The following is a 17,795-nucleotide window of genomic DNA, read 5'->3' as shown; positions in this document are numbered from 1 at the left end:
CATTTTTCTCTTTGAAAATGAGTGGCTTATGAGGTAAAGCAGGTAGTCCAGAAACTACCTGTTGTACTACCTGTACTACCTACTTGTTGTGACCTTGGCCAAGACACCCGCCTTTCCTTGAAAGCAAATGAATATTTGGTGGTGGTTAGCGAGACCGTAGCCGCCAATTGGCAGCCGCATTTGCGTCAGACTACCCCAGGGCACCTGTGTCTCCAGATGTAGTTACCACCACCAGTGTGGGATTGAGGAGTGAATGAATAATGGGTTCATTTCACTGTGAAGCGCTATAAAATGTAATCCATTATTATTATCATTTTTAATTAGTGTTACTTTTCTGGAATTTTTTTGTACATTCTGTCTCTCCTATAAAAATTGTTCACATCGTAAGAAAAATCCCTGGCTATTTTTATCTTTGGCATAATTGTTTGTTCATACACACACACTTCTGAACAAATGCATGTAGTTTATATTTAGTGTGTAATTAATTTAATACATTGGTTGTAGAACATTTGTATCAAATACTTCAACCATGTTAGTGAGACAGCTGCAGTCTTAAATGAAGAGGGACCAGTTCCAGCGGTCAGTGAGGAGCAGATGATGGAACAAATGAGCGGGAGCAAAGAGAGGAGGCTGGATTTGACCAGAACTGTGGGGAGGGGATCAAGCTGGCATGTGGAGAGTTTAGATCTAAAGATGAGGTCTGAGATTTTGGAGGGGTCCGGTAGGTGGTAGGTTGGGGGGGTTTAACTGGGCTTTGGAATCTTGCTGAAAAGTGAAAACCAAATTTGGATGAGGGAAAAGGGATGAGACCACAGCAACAAATGAGATCCAAAGTATGACCTTTTATGTGAAAGGCAAAAACTGAAAACTGATTAAAACCAAAACTGTGGAGGCATGATGAAATATCCCTTGTGAGAGTAAAATGACTGTTTACTGTGGCATGCTGGGAGTGGGACCAGACACGTTTACATGCTATATATCCAATTGAAGTGAAGACTGGGGCAGATTTGGACTAGACTTTCCACATTCTGTGGTAAATGATCTTGAGACCTCGTGACCTGAGCCATGGAGTTGACATGTAAACAAACCCTTGATAGAAGAAGCGTTGCGAAGCCTGGTGGTGTGACAGGTAGGTTCAGTTTCAAGTCTTTAAAATTCTACATGTGATCAAATCTACTTCAGATTTTTCGGATGAAAACATGTATATGTCCCAACATGTCTGCACTCTTAATCATTGAGCTGTTTTATTTGCACTCGTTAGATTAGGCTGAATGCCAACGTCATAACACACCTCATACGTGAAAGAGATCCGTGTTGACAATTTAGCCACATGGTGTGATTAAGCGAGTAGAAGTGCATTTTATACGTTTTTCTTTTTCATGCATTTATTCAGTAATTATGTACAAGCACTGCAAAAATGTAGTAGTAGTATCCGCCATGCAGACAAGTGTGAGTGCAATGTACAATGGGTGTGTACTTCCTACCGCCGTACAATGTGGGTGTGAAAGCTGCATAAACCCCTCCATAATGCAATCCGACACACTCCTTTGTCACCTGGCAACACTGGCGAAACATGTATGAGTGTCCAAATTGTGGCTCAGGGGCCATTTGTGGAATGTGGCTCAATGCAGAAATAAAATAAACAAAAACCCAGCAAAAGTGGAAAAATACAGCAAAAAGACATAATTTAGCTCATAATTTTTCCTATATTTCTCAACCCATACCAGCATCAAAATATTCAACCTCACAATTTTCCACATCCCAAAAATCTCTACTTCCCCCGTAGTTCCACATTTTCCATACAGCATTCCAGTTCAGCTTCAGCTCTTCAGCATATACACCCAATTACACAAATTCTCTATTATTTTTCCTCCTTTTTTTTTTTTTTTTTAAAGATTTGGCGGGACAAATCGGACAACCCACTCAACAGGTGCACACAGGGGGCGGCATAATTTGGGTGGTAGAGTTGCCATCTGGCAACTGGAAGCTCAGCGGTTCGATTCTGGTCTCTCAAGTCTTGTCAAAGTATCCTTGATGGAGATACTGGCCGCACACACAACTGTGACACGTAAGCATTTCGACACACAGATACACACACTCACACATACACTGCATACATCGTGATGAACGTGTGACAGGTTCATAATAACACATGTAACCAGAGATGCGTAAATAGAGACTATTTATTTATATATGACGACTTCATTACGTCTTCCTATTCAGAAGTCTAATTGTATTTAATTGATTAAAGTGTATATATTAATATGTATTATGGTGGCACTGAAATGAGGCGGGGCGGCACGGCGGTCTGGTGGTTAGTGCGCAGACCTCACAGCTAGGAGACCAGGGTTCAATTCCCACCCTCGGCCATCTCTGTGTGGAGTTTGCATGTTCTCCCCGTGCATGCGTGGGTTTTCTCCGGGTACTCCGGTTTCCTCCCACATTCCAAAAACATGCTAGGTTAATTAGCCACTCCAAATTGTCCATAGGTATGAATGTGAGTGTGAATGGTTGTTTGTCTATATGTGCCCTGTGATTGGCTGGCCACCAGTCCAGGGTGTACCCCGCCTCTCGCCCAAAATACAATACAATACAATACAATACAAAGGGTTAGCCACTTGCAACCTGTGGTTGAAGGTATCTAATGTCAAAACAACACAAAATGCAGTTTTTAAATGAAAGTTTATATTATTAATGGAGAAAAAAAAAATCCAAACCTATATGGCTCTGTATGAAAAAATCATTACCGCCCCAGATAGTCCAGTCAGAAGCATAATGTCATGAAATAATCATTTAATTTAATCCCACGCAAGGTTACTTTTGCAGTTATTCTTCCTCATTTCAGGTTTTTGCTTACTGTTAAATGACGTCAACGCCACAATAATGATGTATACATGTACTATACATCCAAATTATAGTGAATTTGGAAGCGTTTTAACACATTTTTTGGTTGGTCTCTGCTTGTTAAAAGTGAGTAACTGTGGAGAATATGTGTGTATTTGTTGTATTTTCAGTGTTCCATGTGTAATGTGTTTTATGCACTTAATGTCTGCTGTGTTAAGACTACTTCATTGAAAGTATTATTTTTGAAAATGATTTTTTTTTTACACTGTGTTTTGTATAAACAAACATATCACACAATAGTTCACAGTGCTGAAGCAACACAGCATTACTCGTGATTATTTCACACACACACACACACACACACACACACACACACACACACACACACACACACACACACACAGCTGAGGAGCCATTGTTAGTGTCATAATCACATTTAGTGGAAGCAATATGACACTGTAAATATGTGCCAAGGACAGGCAATGCAACGTGAGAACATGCAGATTTGTATTGAAGCAAGAGATGTTTTTTTTTTTAAAGAAAGAAATTAGCCATATGCCGAGGTCAGCCACACTATCACTTCCTTTCCGACACTTTTGGAAGGCTGGCATGCGTGTAAGAAAGGAAGACAGCGAGAGAGAGAATGAGTATGTCGTATGTTCCATCCTAACTACAGTTTCACATACCAGAGTATACAAGCGTTCAAGAAAAACTACATTGTTAGTAACTTGAAAAGGTCATTTGAAAAGTGCCGTACGGAAAATGACGAGTTGGGAAAAGTGGGGATTTGGAAAATTGTTTGCATGAATGTTTCGAGGCTGGAATGCTTTGAATGGGTTGTCAAATGTGGAGAAAAAAAGGAATTTATGGCCGGGAAATGTGTAATTTGGGGAAAAGTGGAGATTTTTGGGATGTGTAAATTGTTCATCCGTGAATCATATCACCATAGGTTTGTTTTTTTATGTGTCGGTATTTAGTCATTGTGTCCTGAACGAGCTGAACATGATGTTGGAATGATTTGAATTGATTGGAAGATGTGGAAGCAGTCGAGTCGTACTTGTCAACATTATAAAATATGAGAAATGTTCAGTAAAAACGGGAAAATAAGTAAATATATGAAATAAATATTTAAAAAAAACAAAAAAACAATAATAATAATAATAATAATAATAATAATATAAAATAAATTCTGATGCCCAAGAATTTCCACCGCCACCACTAATATTAATATTATTAATTAATGCTATTCATTTGCAAATGATGGAATAATCATTAATTTTACTTCATATGTATAATTAGAGTGGTATAGTACTTCATTCTGATTATTTTGTTGAAAACCGGGTTAAGAAGTATTAGTCAAGCGTCCAATAACAAGGAGGAGTAAAAAAAAACAAATATAAACTTGTGAATAATATTATGTTTTATATGTTTTATGTTTTAATATTATGAATTATATTATGTTTACGTATGTGCAGATGCTGATATCCCATTTAAAAACTTAACCAGATTGTTACCAATAAATAATTAAACCTTTTTCCTGACTTAAATTTCATATCATTTTATATGATATAAAGCGATGTGCGGACAAGTGGTTAGCATGCAGGCCTCACAGCTAGGAGACCCGAGTTCGATTCCACCCTCGGCCATCTCTGTGTGGAGTTTGCATGTTCTCCCCGTGCATGCGTGGGTTTTCTCCGGGTACTCCGGTTTCCTCCCACATTCCAAAAACATGCTAGGTTAATTAGCCACTCCACTAAAAAGCCACTAAAAAAAATAAAAAAATAAAATAAAATAATAAATAAAATAAAATAAAATAAAATACCACTCCAAATTGTCCATAGGTATGAATGTGAGTGTGAATGGTTGTTTGTCTATATGTGCCCTGGGATTGGCTGGCCACCAGTCCAGGGTGTACCCCGCCTCTCGCCCGAAGACAGCTGGGATAGGCTCCAGCACCCCCGCGACCCTCATGATACACTGCATACATCTTGATACTTCTTAAAAAATATCATGATATGTGCTAAGGTCCATATCGCTACTGCAAATCCTTTAGCATTTGATTAATCGCACCAGATAAAGAAGAGGCTTTAATTACACACGCACGCTGTTCCATGAACTTCCTTACTGTTCAAGTCCCTGAGCAGCCTATTTAATTATCTCTGCTGGACAACAATATATTCCTGTACTCTATAACGTGATAACTGCTGATGAATCAACTTGCTGAATAGGGCGAGCTTCCCTCAGGCTGACACTGAGGGTTTAAGTGTTATTGCTCATCAGAGATGCAACTAGTTGAAAGTCCTTCCAGCAACAAATATGTTTTCTTTCTTAAGATGACATACAGGACCCATTCAGATCAATAATGAGCAAGGATGCAAACATGTACACGCTTTCGTTCGTATTTAATTCAGCAATTATTCAGCTGGAGACAATAAATAGAAAATGGATGAAATGATGGTGGAGAGAGAGAATGACAGTGGCGGCGGACCACAAGCCAGTGGAAAGTGTGGTGAGTGGTAATTATCACTCTTGTGTTTCTGCACCTAAATTATTCTATTTATTTTTTTCATTCTGCCCCATTTGGACTCAACGACTTCCACATTTCTCAGCCACTTCAAACTATAATGATATATACTATCATTAAAATGTTCAGCACATTCAGGACACCCAGGCTGGCGCAAAACCTTCATCTCAATCAGCACATTTGGACGAAGAATTCCACACATGCCCAAAACGTTCAAGCTGGTTATTTTCCACATTTAAAAACGGCAGATTTTCCAGGAATTCCACAAATTCCCCAAAGTCTCCAATGGAATGACGGTAACTTTGTAACTGTTGAACATGTCCTGCAGAACATCAGGCCACCAAATGACACATTCCCAAAAATTCCATATCTAATAAATCTACATGTTCCAAGGAATGGACAGTTGTTACAAGTTCCACATTTCTCAACCGACAAACATTCCCAACATAAAAATGATATCAGGCTTCTATCAACAACAATAGGAGTATCGGATTATATCAGCCTCCATCTGCAATCTCCGATATTGGGAAGCAGTCGATTCCAGATTCCATCCAGCAGCCATCAGTAAGAGCCCATGTGATCACAACAATAGCTTGTGCTAACGTGCTAAAAAAGTATCGTGAGGTTTCAACAAGGTTTCAGCAAGAATTCTTACTACTTACACATTTTACAGTCTACATATTTGACACATTCCAAAAATTCCAGTTTTTTTCATAACTTCACATGTACCGAGACAACATTCCCAAAGAAATGGACCATCATATTTCTTGACTAATCTCAACACCAAAATATTCAGCTCAATGAAAACATCCAGGCCTTATTTTCTACATTCCAAAAATGTCCGCATTTGTGGCCAAAAATTTACATGTAAAAATATTTTCCGTATATGTCAAAATTCAGCCCATTCATTCCATTACATTTCCCCAAATTGTCACGTTTTCTGAAATTTCCACATATTCCCTGACAAATGACAAGTCCCACATTGCTCATATTTTGTAACTGATTCAAATCATTCCAACATGAAAACAGTGTTAGACATCCCGTACATTCCCATTTACCCCAAAATTCTAAATTTGTTTAAAATTAAGAATTCTTAACAGATACTTCCATATTTCCCAACCGATTTAAGGCATTCCAACTTGGAAACATTCAGCTCACTCAAAACATACAAGCTTTATTTTCCCACATCCATCCATTTTCTATGTCGCTTATCCTCACTAGGGTGATGATGGAGCCTATCCCAGCTGTCTTTGAGCGGTGTACACCTTGGACTGGTGGCCAGCCAATCCCAGGGCAAATATAGACAAACAACCATTCACACTCACATTCATACTTATGGACAATTTGGACTCGCCAATGAACCTAACATGGATGTTTTTGGAATGTGGGAGGAAAACAGAGTATCCGATCTCCTGACTGTGTGTCCTACATGCTAACCACTCATCCACTTATTTTCCACATTTAAAAAAATATATATAATTTTTTATTTTTAAAATTTTTTCCACATTTCTCAACTCACTTCAGTTTCAGCTCTTCAGCATTCACACGCAATTTCTATACAAATTGCCTTCTCCCGTTTCCTAATGATGTAGTGGCTGTCAATGAGGTCACATGATCCTGTAAGAACAGTAGAGATATTGATCTAGCCATTACACAACACCACGTACTAATTAATGCATGTGTGTGTGTGTGTGTGTGTGTGTGCATGCATGTGTGCGTGTGAAAGGAAGATGAACATTATACAGAAAACACAGTGTGTCTTATTTAAAAAAGAAACGTCGGTGTTGGTTTTTGTGAGGGCGGCTTTAGCCGGCCAGTTTGTCACTACTCCCATTACTATAATGTGACAGATATGAAACCCAAGCTGAACTTGATACGCGTGATATTTGATCATAGTTCTCACCTTGAATGTTTGACACAAAAAACATGTAAAGTACAACAGTTTTTCTTCACACATTTATTACTGCACAATATCTCTGATATGTTCATTTATGAATTACATCCATACACTTTCTATGCCACGAGGGCCGCATGGGTATGCTGGAGCCTATCCCAGCTGACTTCAGGCGAGAGGCGACTCTGGACTGGTGGCCAGCCAATCACAGGGCACAAAAAGACAAACAACCATTCACACTCACATTCATACCTATGGACAATTTGGAGTGGCTAATTAACCTAGCATGTTTTTGGAATGTGGGAGGAACGCTGGTCTAATTTATTAATTGGTTTATTTATTTATTCTTTCTATGAATGTGAGTGTGAATGGTTGTTTGTCTATATGTGCCCGGTGATTGGCTGGCCACCAGCCAGTTAATTAACTTATTCTTTCTTCAATAGCAATGTAATAAACTCTCCTAAACATTCGAAAGACTCGAAACATTCCCACAAGTTTCCATTGTTAATAAAAGTCATATTTTCTTTCTGGCCCCAAAATGAAATGAAATTCCACATTTTCAACTCATTCAAACCATTCCAACATCAAAACATACTTTTCCACATCCCGATAATTCCCACTTTTCCTATAATTCCACATTTTGCGTACAGCATTTGACATCAGCTATGGCCTTCTCTAGTTCTTATTATTACGTTTATGTTTGTTATTCAATGAAATGGTGTTTTTGTGATAGCTTTTACTGGGAGACAAAGGAAAAGTCAGCATTCCCAACCAACAGTCCTCAACAAGATGCATTTGTTTTATTTTCAGATCATTCCCAGTTCCGTGTGAACCCATCCAGACATGTGGCTAAGTGTAGCAGCTCATGCTATCGTGTTAAGCAGCTTAAAGATGGTGAATGGATTAAGTGTTTGTTGACACATAGTAAAGTAATCTGGTTAGAAAAGAGCGATTACATCCACATTTTATATCTTCTGTCTGCTTCTTCCTGGACTATTCTTCTGGTGTTGGGTTCTAAAATATAAAAATATGATGTGCTTTTCACTTTCTGTTTTTTTTTTTTTTTGCCTCACTTGATATAGGGGTGTCCAAGTATTTTCCAATGAGGGGCACATATTGAAAAACATTGTTGGTGACAAAGTACATTATTAATTAATACAGGAAGTCTCATGTTACAGCGTTCAAACAAACAAATTAAAAAAATGTTTGAGGCTTCCATACATTCATTTTCTATGACGCTTATCCTCACTGTGGTATGCTGGAGCCTATCCCAGCTGTCTTGGGGTGAGAGGCGGGGTCCACCTTGGACTGGTGGCCAGCCAATCCCAGGGCACATATAGACAAACAACCATTCACACTCACATTCATACCTATGGACAATTTGGAGTGGCTAATTAACCTAGCATGTTTTTGGAATGTGGGAGGAAACCGGAGTACCCGGAGAAAACCCACGTGGAGCGAAGAATCAAACCCAGACTGTGTGGCCTATGTGCTAGCCCAGGGGTGGGCAAACTACGGCCCGGGGGCCACAAGTGTTAGAATACGGCCCGCCCAATCTTTCCAAAGTATTTAATTTAAACTCAACATACAACCTGGCATCATGACCTGAGCCAACCTTTTGATGGTTTTATCAATTTCGTTTTTTGACATGGTCTGTTGTTTACAAAGTGCTCCTGAAAAAAGGGACACAAGCACATAATAATAATAATAATAACAATTATTATTATTATTATTAGATTATTAGATTATTATAATTATTATTAGAACTACTATGATTATTATAATTATTATATTAATGCTAATTATTATATCAATTATATATAATATTATTGTTATATTTGCATATTTTACATAATAATAATATAATAATTATTATTTTAATTTTATTGTAATTATTATAATATTTTATTATTTTTAAAATATTTAAATATAAATATATTTAAATATAAATTTAAATATAAATTTTAAATGTAAATTTTGTCATATCAATGCGGCCTGCGAGCCAAAAAGTTTGCCCACCCCTGTGCTAGCCACTCATCCACCGAGGCATATTTTAGCAATTGCAGTGTATCAATCAAAAGGGAAGTGAAGTTAAATTCGACATTGTAAAATGCTCAGGAAGAGGACAAATGCTGATCACCATTACCTTGTTTCAGCCACTCAAACACTGTGACCATCATCAAGGATAAGATGGTCACATGTGAAGGATCTGGTCCTATAAAATAGACAATGACCACTAAGCAATATCGTGGTCTCACAAAGGACACACCCTGGTCCCAATAAACCCATCTCTGCCTCTCATGTAATACCCCTTCCATAGTGCAAGACTACCCCAAGGATAAAAGTAAGAAATGTTATCTTTTATTATTGTTTCACATGATACCAAGATTTGTAGCATCGTCCACCTCAGTCATCACCGGCCTGACAAAGATGCTCCATGCTCTCTCGTAAGAAGACAAAAGTATACTCCCTGTGATGCAATCGGTCCCACAAGTGAGCAAGCGTTGTCATTTCAACCACTTCAATCTCCATAATCAAACATGAAAATAAGAGCCAGCACACCGACTTAAAGCGAGGCTTAATAAAATGAGTTGCGCACCAAACGCCCACTCAAACCTGAACAGCTGCTTATTTAAGTGTCAATTAGCCACGGGAAACTTGACGACTACTCACTTTTACAGGAGAAGTGTATCCTCCGGAGCTCTGACTTACACCGTATAATGTCATCTAATAAAAACATTATCAAACTTAATATAGGAAATATAGCCACTCAGCACTTTATCTCAGCGTTAATTACAACATCATGTCTCTTAATGAAAGCCCACTCTGGTGTGTGCTAGTCCACCTTAATGAAAATACAGTGCACACTCTAGTGTGTGTGCATTTGTGACTGAAAGATGTCCTTTATTAATTATGAAAATCACACCTGTTAGGGAAAGCCCCTCCCACAAACAGACACACACAAACACACACATAAACACACACCATGCATTTACACAACACACACAACTTGGTGAGTGGATGAGATCGGGTACATACATTTTCAGTTTAGTTCAAATGTTCCAACTTCCATCCATCTTCTGCTGCTTATCTGAGGCCCAGAATTCCCTCTTCCCGCCCACTTTGTCCAGCTCCTCCTGTTGGATCCCAAAGCGTTCCCTAGCCAGTTGGGAGACATTATCTCTCCAACGTGTCCTGGGTCTTCCCCAAGGCCTTCTACCAATTGGACGGGCCTTGATCGCTTCCCCAGGCAGGGAAGGCATCAGGGAGGCATCCTGACCAGATGCCCAAGCCACCTAATGTGGCTCCTCCAACAGCGGTTCTTCCGGATGACAGTACTTCTCCCGTCATCTCTAAGAGACAACGGACCGAGGACAACGGACTTCATGACAACGGACCCATGCAGAGTTCGCATCACTGCAGACGCCCCAACAATTCGCCTGTCGATCTCGACTTCCATCCTTCCCTTGCTCTTGAACAAGACCCACGAGGTACTTAAACTCCTCCACTTAGGGCGGGGGTGTCAAGGTCATGCCATGGAGGGCCGAGACATTGCAGGTTTTCTTTCCAGCCGGTGACTAAAGCAGGTGATTTTAATGATTAACCCTCCGTTGGTTTGACGGAATGAGCTTGTCAATCAAATCACCTGCTGGAGAAACTGGTTGGAAAGATAACCTGCAGTGTTTCGACCCTCTGTTGACACATGTGACTTCGGGCAAGACCTCATCCCAGACACTAAACTCACTCTCCCTTTCGGGGCGAGTTTTTACAACTTTATTGTATCCACGTAACCACAAAAATCCCAGGAACTTTTTAAACAACTTAAAATAATTCCTGGTGTCTTTTACTGTATTTGAGCTAGCGGTATTACTATGGGCCCTTTTCCATCCAAATTCCAGGAACATTTTTACCAAGAGGTAAAACAATTGCTGGTCATCTGTGTTTGTTTCCACCTCAAAGGTTGCAATTTATTGCAATCAGGCTGATGATGAATGAAGGGTTGCTATATTTTGACATTGATGTCATGTAGAGTGGAAGTGTTGGTTTATGTAGTGAAAAATCCATCCATCCATTTTCCGGGTCGCGGGGGCAGCAGTCTTAGTAGGGAAGCCCAGACTTCCCGATCCCCGGCCACCTCCTCCAGCTCCACCGGGAGGACACCAAGGCGTTCCCAGGCCAGCTGTGAGACATAGTCCCTCCAGCGTGTCCTAGGTCTGCCCCGGGGCCTTTTCCCGGCTGGGCATGCCCGGAACACCTCACCAGGGAGGCGTCCGGGAGGCATCCGGACTAGATGCCCGAGCCACCTCAACTGACTCCTCTCGATGTGAAGGAGAAGCGGCTCTACTCTGAGCCCCTCCCGGATGGCTGAGCTCCTCACCCTATCTCTTAGGGTGAGTCCAGCTACCCTACGGAGGAAACTCATTTCAGCCGCCTGTATCCGCCATCTCATTCTTTCGGTCATGACCCAAAGCTCATGACCATAGGTGAGGGTGGGAACATAGATCGACCGGTAAATTGAGAGCTTTGCCCTCCGGCCCAGCTCTCTTTTCACCACGACGGTCCGGTACAGTGACCGCATTACTGCTGTAGTGAAAAAGTGAAAATAAAATCCTGTAATGCTGCATTTATGTTTCTGTCAAGAGATGAATATATAGATGTAAGAAATGAAAAAGACCAGTCATGTCATGTGTGTTTTATCCAACAATACTGAGACATCAGAAAAGAAGAGAAAATATCCTACCATTGTCACTGTCGGACTTGTTCTCATGCTCGGTATCGGTGAGAGTCAGTACCGAGTTGGAGCGGCTGGACAGACAGGAACTCCTCTCAGACGACTTGCCCAAACCCCCACGGCCCCACAAGTTCATGGCTCGATCTGGTGACATCACAGCCTGGGCGTCCACGTCCAGGTCCTGGGTTGTGGTCACAGAGAAACCATGGTGGGGTAGGCCCATCTCGGAGCAGAATACCAGGCCATGACGTGAAGATGGCTCACAGATGCCCAGCTGACGAAGACTGAAATTTTGACCTAATAGAGTTGGAACAGAACCATTAGAAAACATTTCTATTATTCATTCATTCATTCATTTTCTGCTGGAGCCTATGAAAAAAATGAATTGGTCTGTTTTGGTTAAAGTGGGACCTTCTGGAATGGATTAAGGACGATAACCAAGGTTCCACTGTTCCACACATTTTCACAAGAAGACAAATGAAGCACATTTGATAACGGGTATTTAAGGATGAAGGTGAAAATTACCTTCAAATTGGAAAATGAAATCGGGTCCAAATGATATGCAATCCTTTGAAATATGAATGGAAGGGGGGCAAACAAATTATCTGAAAAATCACAGCGTGTTCCCGTTCATCTTTAATCAGCAAATGAAAGGGAAATTACAAAGGCGTTCCGTAATTAATGTCACAATTGAAGATAAAGAGTGCCGCTCTCCAATTAAAACTCATATTAATTTTAAATGAGCTCCAATTAGAGCAAAAGTGAATATAAAGCAGATAAGAATTTCTCCAAATTGACAATGTGTTAATTGGTGCAGGAGAATATTGGGGCAGCTATGGTCTGGTATACTTTCTGTAGAAGTCGTATTTAAGTTTGGATTTTTTTATCATTTTTGTTCTTGTTGCATTTTGTCAATTTTGATGCAACCAAGCGTTTAGTGACGGTAGCCCATGACTGGATGACTTATACGTACATTTGTATGCTCGCATATAATACACTTATATTACACTGATATATTGATTTTTTTGTAACTATGTCGGACCTTTTTGTTCTGCCGCTCCTCACATCCAGGGGGGGTGACCCACAGTCCACGGAATGCGAATTGAGACCTCTCAGCGTTGATCTAAAAACCCGTCTGTCAACTCAGTGTTCAGGTTGACTCTTACGGCGTCGGGGAGGGAGGTTTACCGATACACCTTCACACAGCTGGCATCCATTTCACCGGCATGCTAACTTGGATCACCATAAATGCGCTTGCCTCACATGCTAGGCAGTAGACCATCATTTGTTTATTCTTGACGTTGGGGAGACGTTTTAATGGGTGGGAAATTGCAGGACGAGGTCAAGCTCCAACTTGAAAGAGGTCAAGCTGCCCATGGAACGAAACCAGGAGAAAGATCAAATGAAACACCCATTTTCCCGGGCGAGACCAGGACTATACTACTAAGTCAGAACATGAGGGGGGTCAGACCTTGGTGCGGGGAGAAATTGCTCTTTTCACCAAGACTTTTTAACCGTTGCTTTCAAGCAAGTTTGTCCCCCTGCTATTATCATCTTTGAAATGATATATTCTATACTATGGATTTTTACATGCCATGAAAGCAAGTCCCGCATTGGTGTGGTTCCCTGTTTATTGTTGAGAAAAGAAACGTAGGGCAGCAAGGCAGCAGATGAAGTTAAGATGAAAGCCAAGTGGCGAGCAAGGAAGTTGAGATTCCAACCTTTAGTATCTTCTGCTATTATGAAAAACGTGCCTGCGCTGAGAAGGAACATCAAGACCTTCAGGGAGTGCATCTTACTGTGCTTCAATGGAACATGGCTAGGAGCTACTAGCATCCCAGATGCTAAAGTAGAGCTAGCAGACTTTAGCACAGTCCGAGTGGACAGGGACACAAGACCGTGTGGGCTTGCACTGTATGTAAACAAACGGTGGTGTCATCCTGGACGTGTGAACATTAAAATATCATATATATAGCATTTTTTAAATCATTTTTCATTAAATGAAAAAAACATGACACCAATATCTGTCCAATATCTATCAGGCCAATCATATCGGTGGGCCCTAATTGAAATGCATTATGATCACAGATAAACAACAATGTTTATTCCAAATTCACTATGTTGATTTTACAGTAAGTATGCCCAAAAAGAAAATAAAGTAAGAATTGAAGAGAATTGATACTCACCATCTATGTTATAATCATCTTGCTCACGACGAACCATGTCCTTGTGTCCTTTTGTAGTCCCATAAAGTAACCTGTCAAAATATGTCATAGTTTCCTCTGATGAATTACAAACAGAAAATGTATAATTACAGAAAAACAGTTGGTAGACAGAATACATCTTTTTTTTCCTCCTTTCAGCTTGAATGCATGTTCATGATTTCAGATGGGAAGTTTTTGGTTTAGTTGTTACGCTAGATGCCCTTCCTGAAAAAAACCCTAACTAGGAATTGAATAAATGCAAATACAGTATTTGCCATATTACACCACCACGCAGCTATAGTGTAGAAAATAATATTTGAGCCGAATTTGCAAGTTTACCTACTTGCAAACATAATTTTACCCCGGGCTCACACACTGAATCCTTCATGACACACTAACGCCGTCTGCGGCGGCTGCCGAAACGGAATGGAGCACTCTCTGGTAAAGCTGAGAGTTTCGGCACCCAGATCGAACCTTACTGCTACGTCTACCGGAGTCAGTATGGATGGCACCTTGAGGCAAGCCGGACTTGATCAGGATCGGAGTTACAACAGATTCAGTGTGAGTCCGGACTTATGTTTTTTTTAATGTAAAAAAATACAAATAAACTCAAAAAGGATAAATAACATTAAATCGACTTTATAAATTATTTGTGACATGACATATCTCCTGTGGTGGAATAAATATATATGAAGAGCTTGCAACCAAAAGGCGCTAAATCCAATTTTCACTAAATTGCATGTTTTTCATGAGTTTAATAGACCTCTGTCATGTGTATCCAAATCACATATTTTGGTCTTGAAATCATTTTAAAAAATATGAAAAAAAGTGATATGAAATTTATGCTTTCAACCAAAAGGCGCTATTTCCATTTCAGATTTCAACCAAAAGGAGCTAAATCCCTTTCTTTATTCTTTATTCCGATTATCTATTGATAATCTGACCAATCAGAGAGAAGAATACAATTGGCACTGCACATACAGAAAGCCAGTATCAGTGCGCATCCTGTTTTGTTTGTGTACATGAAGTACACGTATGATAGTTACAGTATGTTATGCAATTCAGGAGAACACAAATTGTGTTTTTACAGTATTCTGTAACATGGAAGTTTTTTTTTTACGCCATAAAAGGCATGTCTCTACCTTGACACCTCCAACTTTCATGAGAAACATTATTTTACTTGTACTAAAAAACATACAATGTAAAGAGTTTGGAATGAGATGATTTTTGTCACTGTCACCTTCATGGTGCATCAAAAATATGAGCACTGCTTTTAATAACATTTTTATTAATTTCATTAATAATAATTATTTTGTATTGTATGTTGAGAATGGCTTCTGGGTTGTAATTATTTTATTAGCATAGCACATTAAAGCACCTTACATTCTTTTACAACAATGCCATTGAAGAAGTTAAAGGTGACTTCAAATTTATTTCAGCCAAAAGGCGCTAAATCCGAAAAAAAAATTAATTAAAAAAAAATATATAAAATACATGGTGTGTGCAGGATTTTTAAAGCATGCATTTTTATGACCTATATTGATAGCTCTTTCATTTGCAATATAGACTTGATGACCAAATAGATTGATATGTGCGTAGTTAAAAATCATTGATTTTCTCGAAATCAGTCAAAATGGATTTAGCGCCTTTTGGTTGCAAGCTCTTCATATGTGTTGTATATCGGTTTTCATGATCAGATGCCGATATCAACCGATCACATTTTTATGCTGATATCAGGCCGATAATTATTGGTACTGGTAATTATTCCACATTCCTTACTGACATTTTTTGAACACATTTCATCCTGGAATGGATGTGTTTGACAATGGAGGTTACACTGTAATATTAATAATAATCAGTGCTGGAAACGCATGCTAATTTCCAATCACACATACATCCAAAGCTAAAAAAAAAGTATATGATGTATTTTCTATCCAAATGAAAAGCATTGATTTCAAAATTATCTGACTTTCTTTGAACTTAAAAACAACCAAAATTGAAACTTGAATGGGCAGCAACATTATGTAACGTGGTTGCAGTTCTAACCTGGTCTGGTCTTGGTGCTGGTCAAAGGCCTTGAGGGTTTCACTAGATGAGTAAGACTTTTGAGTCGGGACTCGCAGGCCGTGTGGAACAATGGCACAGTCTTCACTGTCCCCTGAAGAACCTACCATAGATTCATACAAAGGAGCGGATTTCACATTCCTGGATATGAACTTCCAGGACTTCTTCAAAGAAGCGTAGTAGTTCCATGTTTCTTTTTGCTTACGTGTTAATTTAGGTATGAGTTTTGTCTTACACTATAATTTGAAAAGTTTAATTTTTTTAACCTTATCTTTGGCATGAATTACTAGTACTTCAGAACAAAAACATTATCGTATATCCACAATAATTTTACTTCTTGAGTTAAAGATGATTCTTACGGGTTGAAAGATAGTTTCCAATTTACAAGCACCGCGGAGTGAAATCAAATGAATGAATGCTGACTTTCTCACCAGGGTACGGCCCCTCCTTGTCCTTGTGGCCCTTGGTCAGTGAGCAGTATGGACGTCGCTCTTTTACTTCCATAATGCTTCTGCTGGTGTTGCTGGCAAACATTGAGGCATGCTGTGGTGCAGCTGATCAGGTGGAAAGACAGAAGCAAAGAAAAAGAAAGCAAGAATAAAGAGCAAAGAGATAGAGATCCGTTGAAGTCCACCTGTGAATACAGAGAACACAGAAAGAGACATATCGTCACTTATTTCATATTTATATCATGATGAATACCAACGATGCTTACTAGGGGAGATTTGAACCTGGATTAACACGTTCATCCAACAGGGTGGGTTAATATTCATTAAACACACTTTGAAGCCTCACAGTGACTACTGGTTCGACATCACTCATATATGTACAATGTTTTACATTTGAAATGTAAGAATTTGTTTGAATTGGATTTAATGTATCACAAGTTAAAACTGATACTAAGGATACTTCAGTGGTGAATATCATTTACATCAGCGGTGGGCAAACTACGGCCCGGGGGCCACATGTGGCCCACTAAGCGTTTGAATCCGGCCCGCCAGTTGCTTTCTAACTTTTAACATACATGCTGGCAACATGACTTGCAAGTCGGATGTCTTCTTCAGTAAAAAAAAAAAAACAATAAAAATAATAAAAAATAATTTTTAATGTAAAATTCAAGTTTGATGTTTATTTGATTATTTATGCAAATAAGTACATAAATAAAATACATAATAAATGTATAAAAATATAATAATTGATACATAATGTAATTAATAATAATAATATAATTATAAAATATATAATAAATTATATATATATAATATGTAGATTAAATATATAATATAATATAATAAATAAATAAAATTAGACAAATAATTCTAGGTGGACTGTTATACAAATGCAAATATATACAAATAATATATACAAATAAGTAAATAAAATAAATAAATAATAAAAATGTAAAAATATAATATCATATATTAAATATAATATATATAATAATACAATTAATATATATAATATATTAATCAAAATATATAATAAATACATAAAATTAGACAAATAATTCAAGGTGGACTGTTAGAATTATAA

General features: G+C 38.8%; 1 protein-coding gene across 8 annotated transcripts in view; it reads right to left on the bottom strand.

Moving 5' to 3' along the window:
* Positions 1–17,795, bottom strand: part of LOC131134245 (teneurin-3) — a 254,858-nt gene that overhangs the window by 199,896 nt on the left and 37,167 nt on the right. For all 8 annotated transcript variants that reach the window (XM_058079310.1, XM_058079326.1, XM_058079334.1 and 5 more), the window contains exons 2-5: positions 16,694–16,896; positions 16,245–16,365; positions 14,181–14,251; positions 12,004–12,291 (exon numbers count right to left, since the gene is read on the bottom strand). In XM_058079310.1, coding sequence (XP_057935293.1) covers positions 12,004–12,291; positions 14,181–14,251; positions 16,245–16,365; positions 16,694–16,796 — 583 coding nt within the window. In that variant the 5' untranslated portion in view covers positions 16,797–16,896. The remainder of the gene's footprint in view (positions 1–12,003; positions 12,292–14,180; positions 14,252–16,244; positions 16,366–16,693; positions 16,897–17,795) is intronic.

The sequence above is a fragment of the Doryrhamphus excisus genome, chromosome 1, assembly GCF_030265055.1.
Source record: "Doryrhamphus excisus isolate RoL2022-K1 chromosome 1, RoL_Dexc_1.0, whole genome shotgun sequence".
Classification (NCBI taxonomy): Eukaryota; Metazoa; Chordata; class Actinopteri; order Syngnathiformes; family Syngnathidae; genus Doryrhamphus; species Doryrhamphus excisus.
The sequence above is the reverse complement of the archived record's forward strand: the minus strand, read 5'-3'. Positions and strand labels throughout refer to the sequence as shown.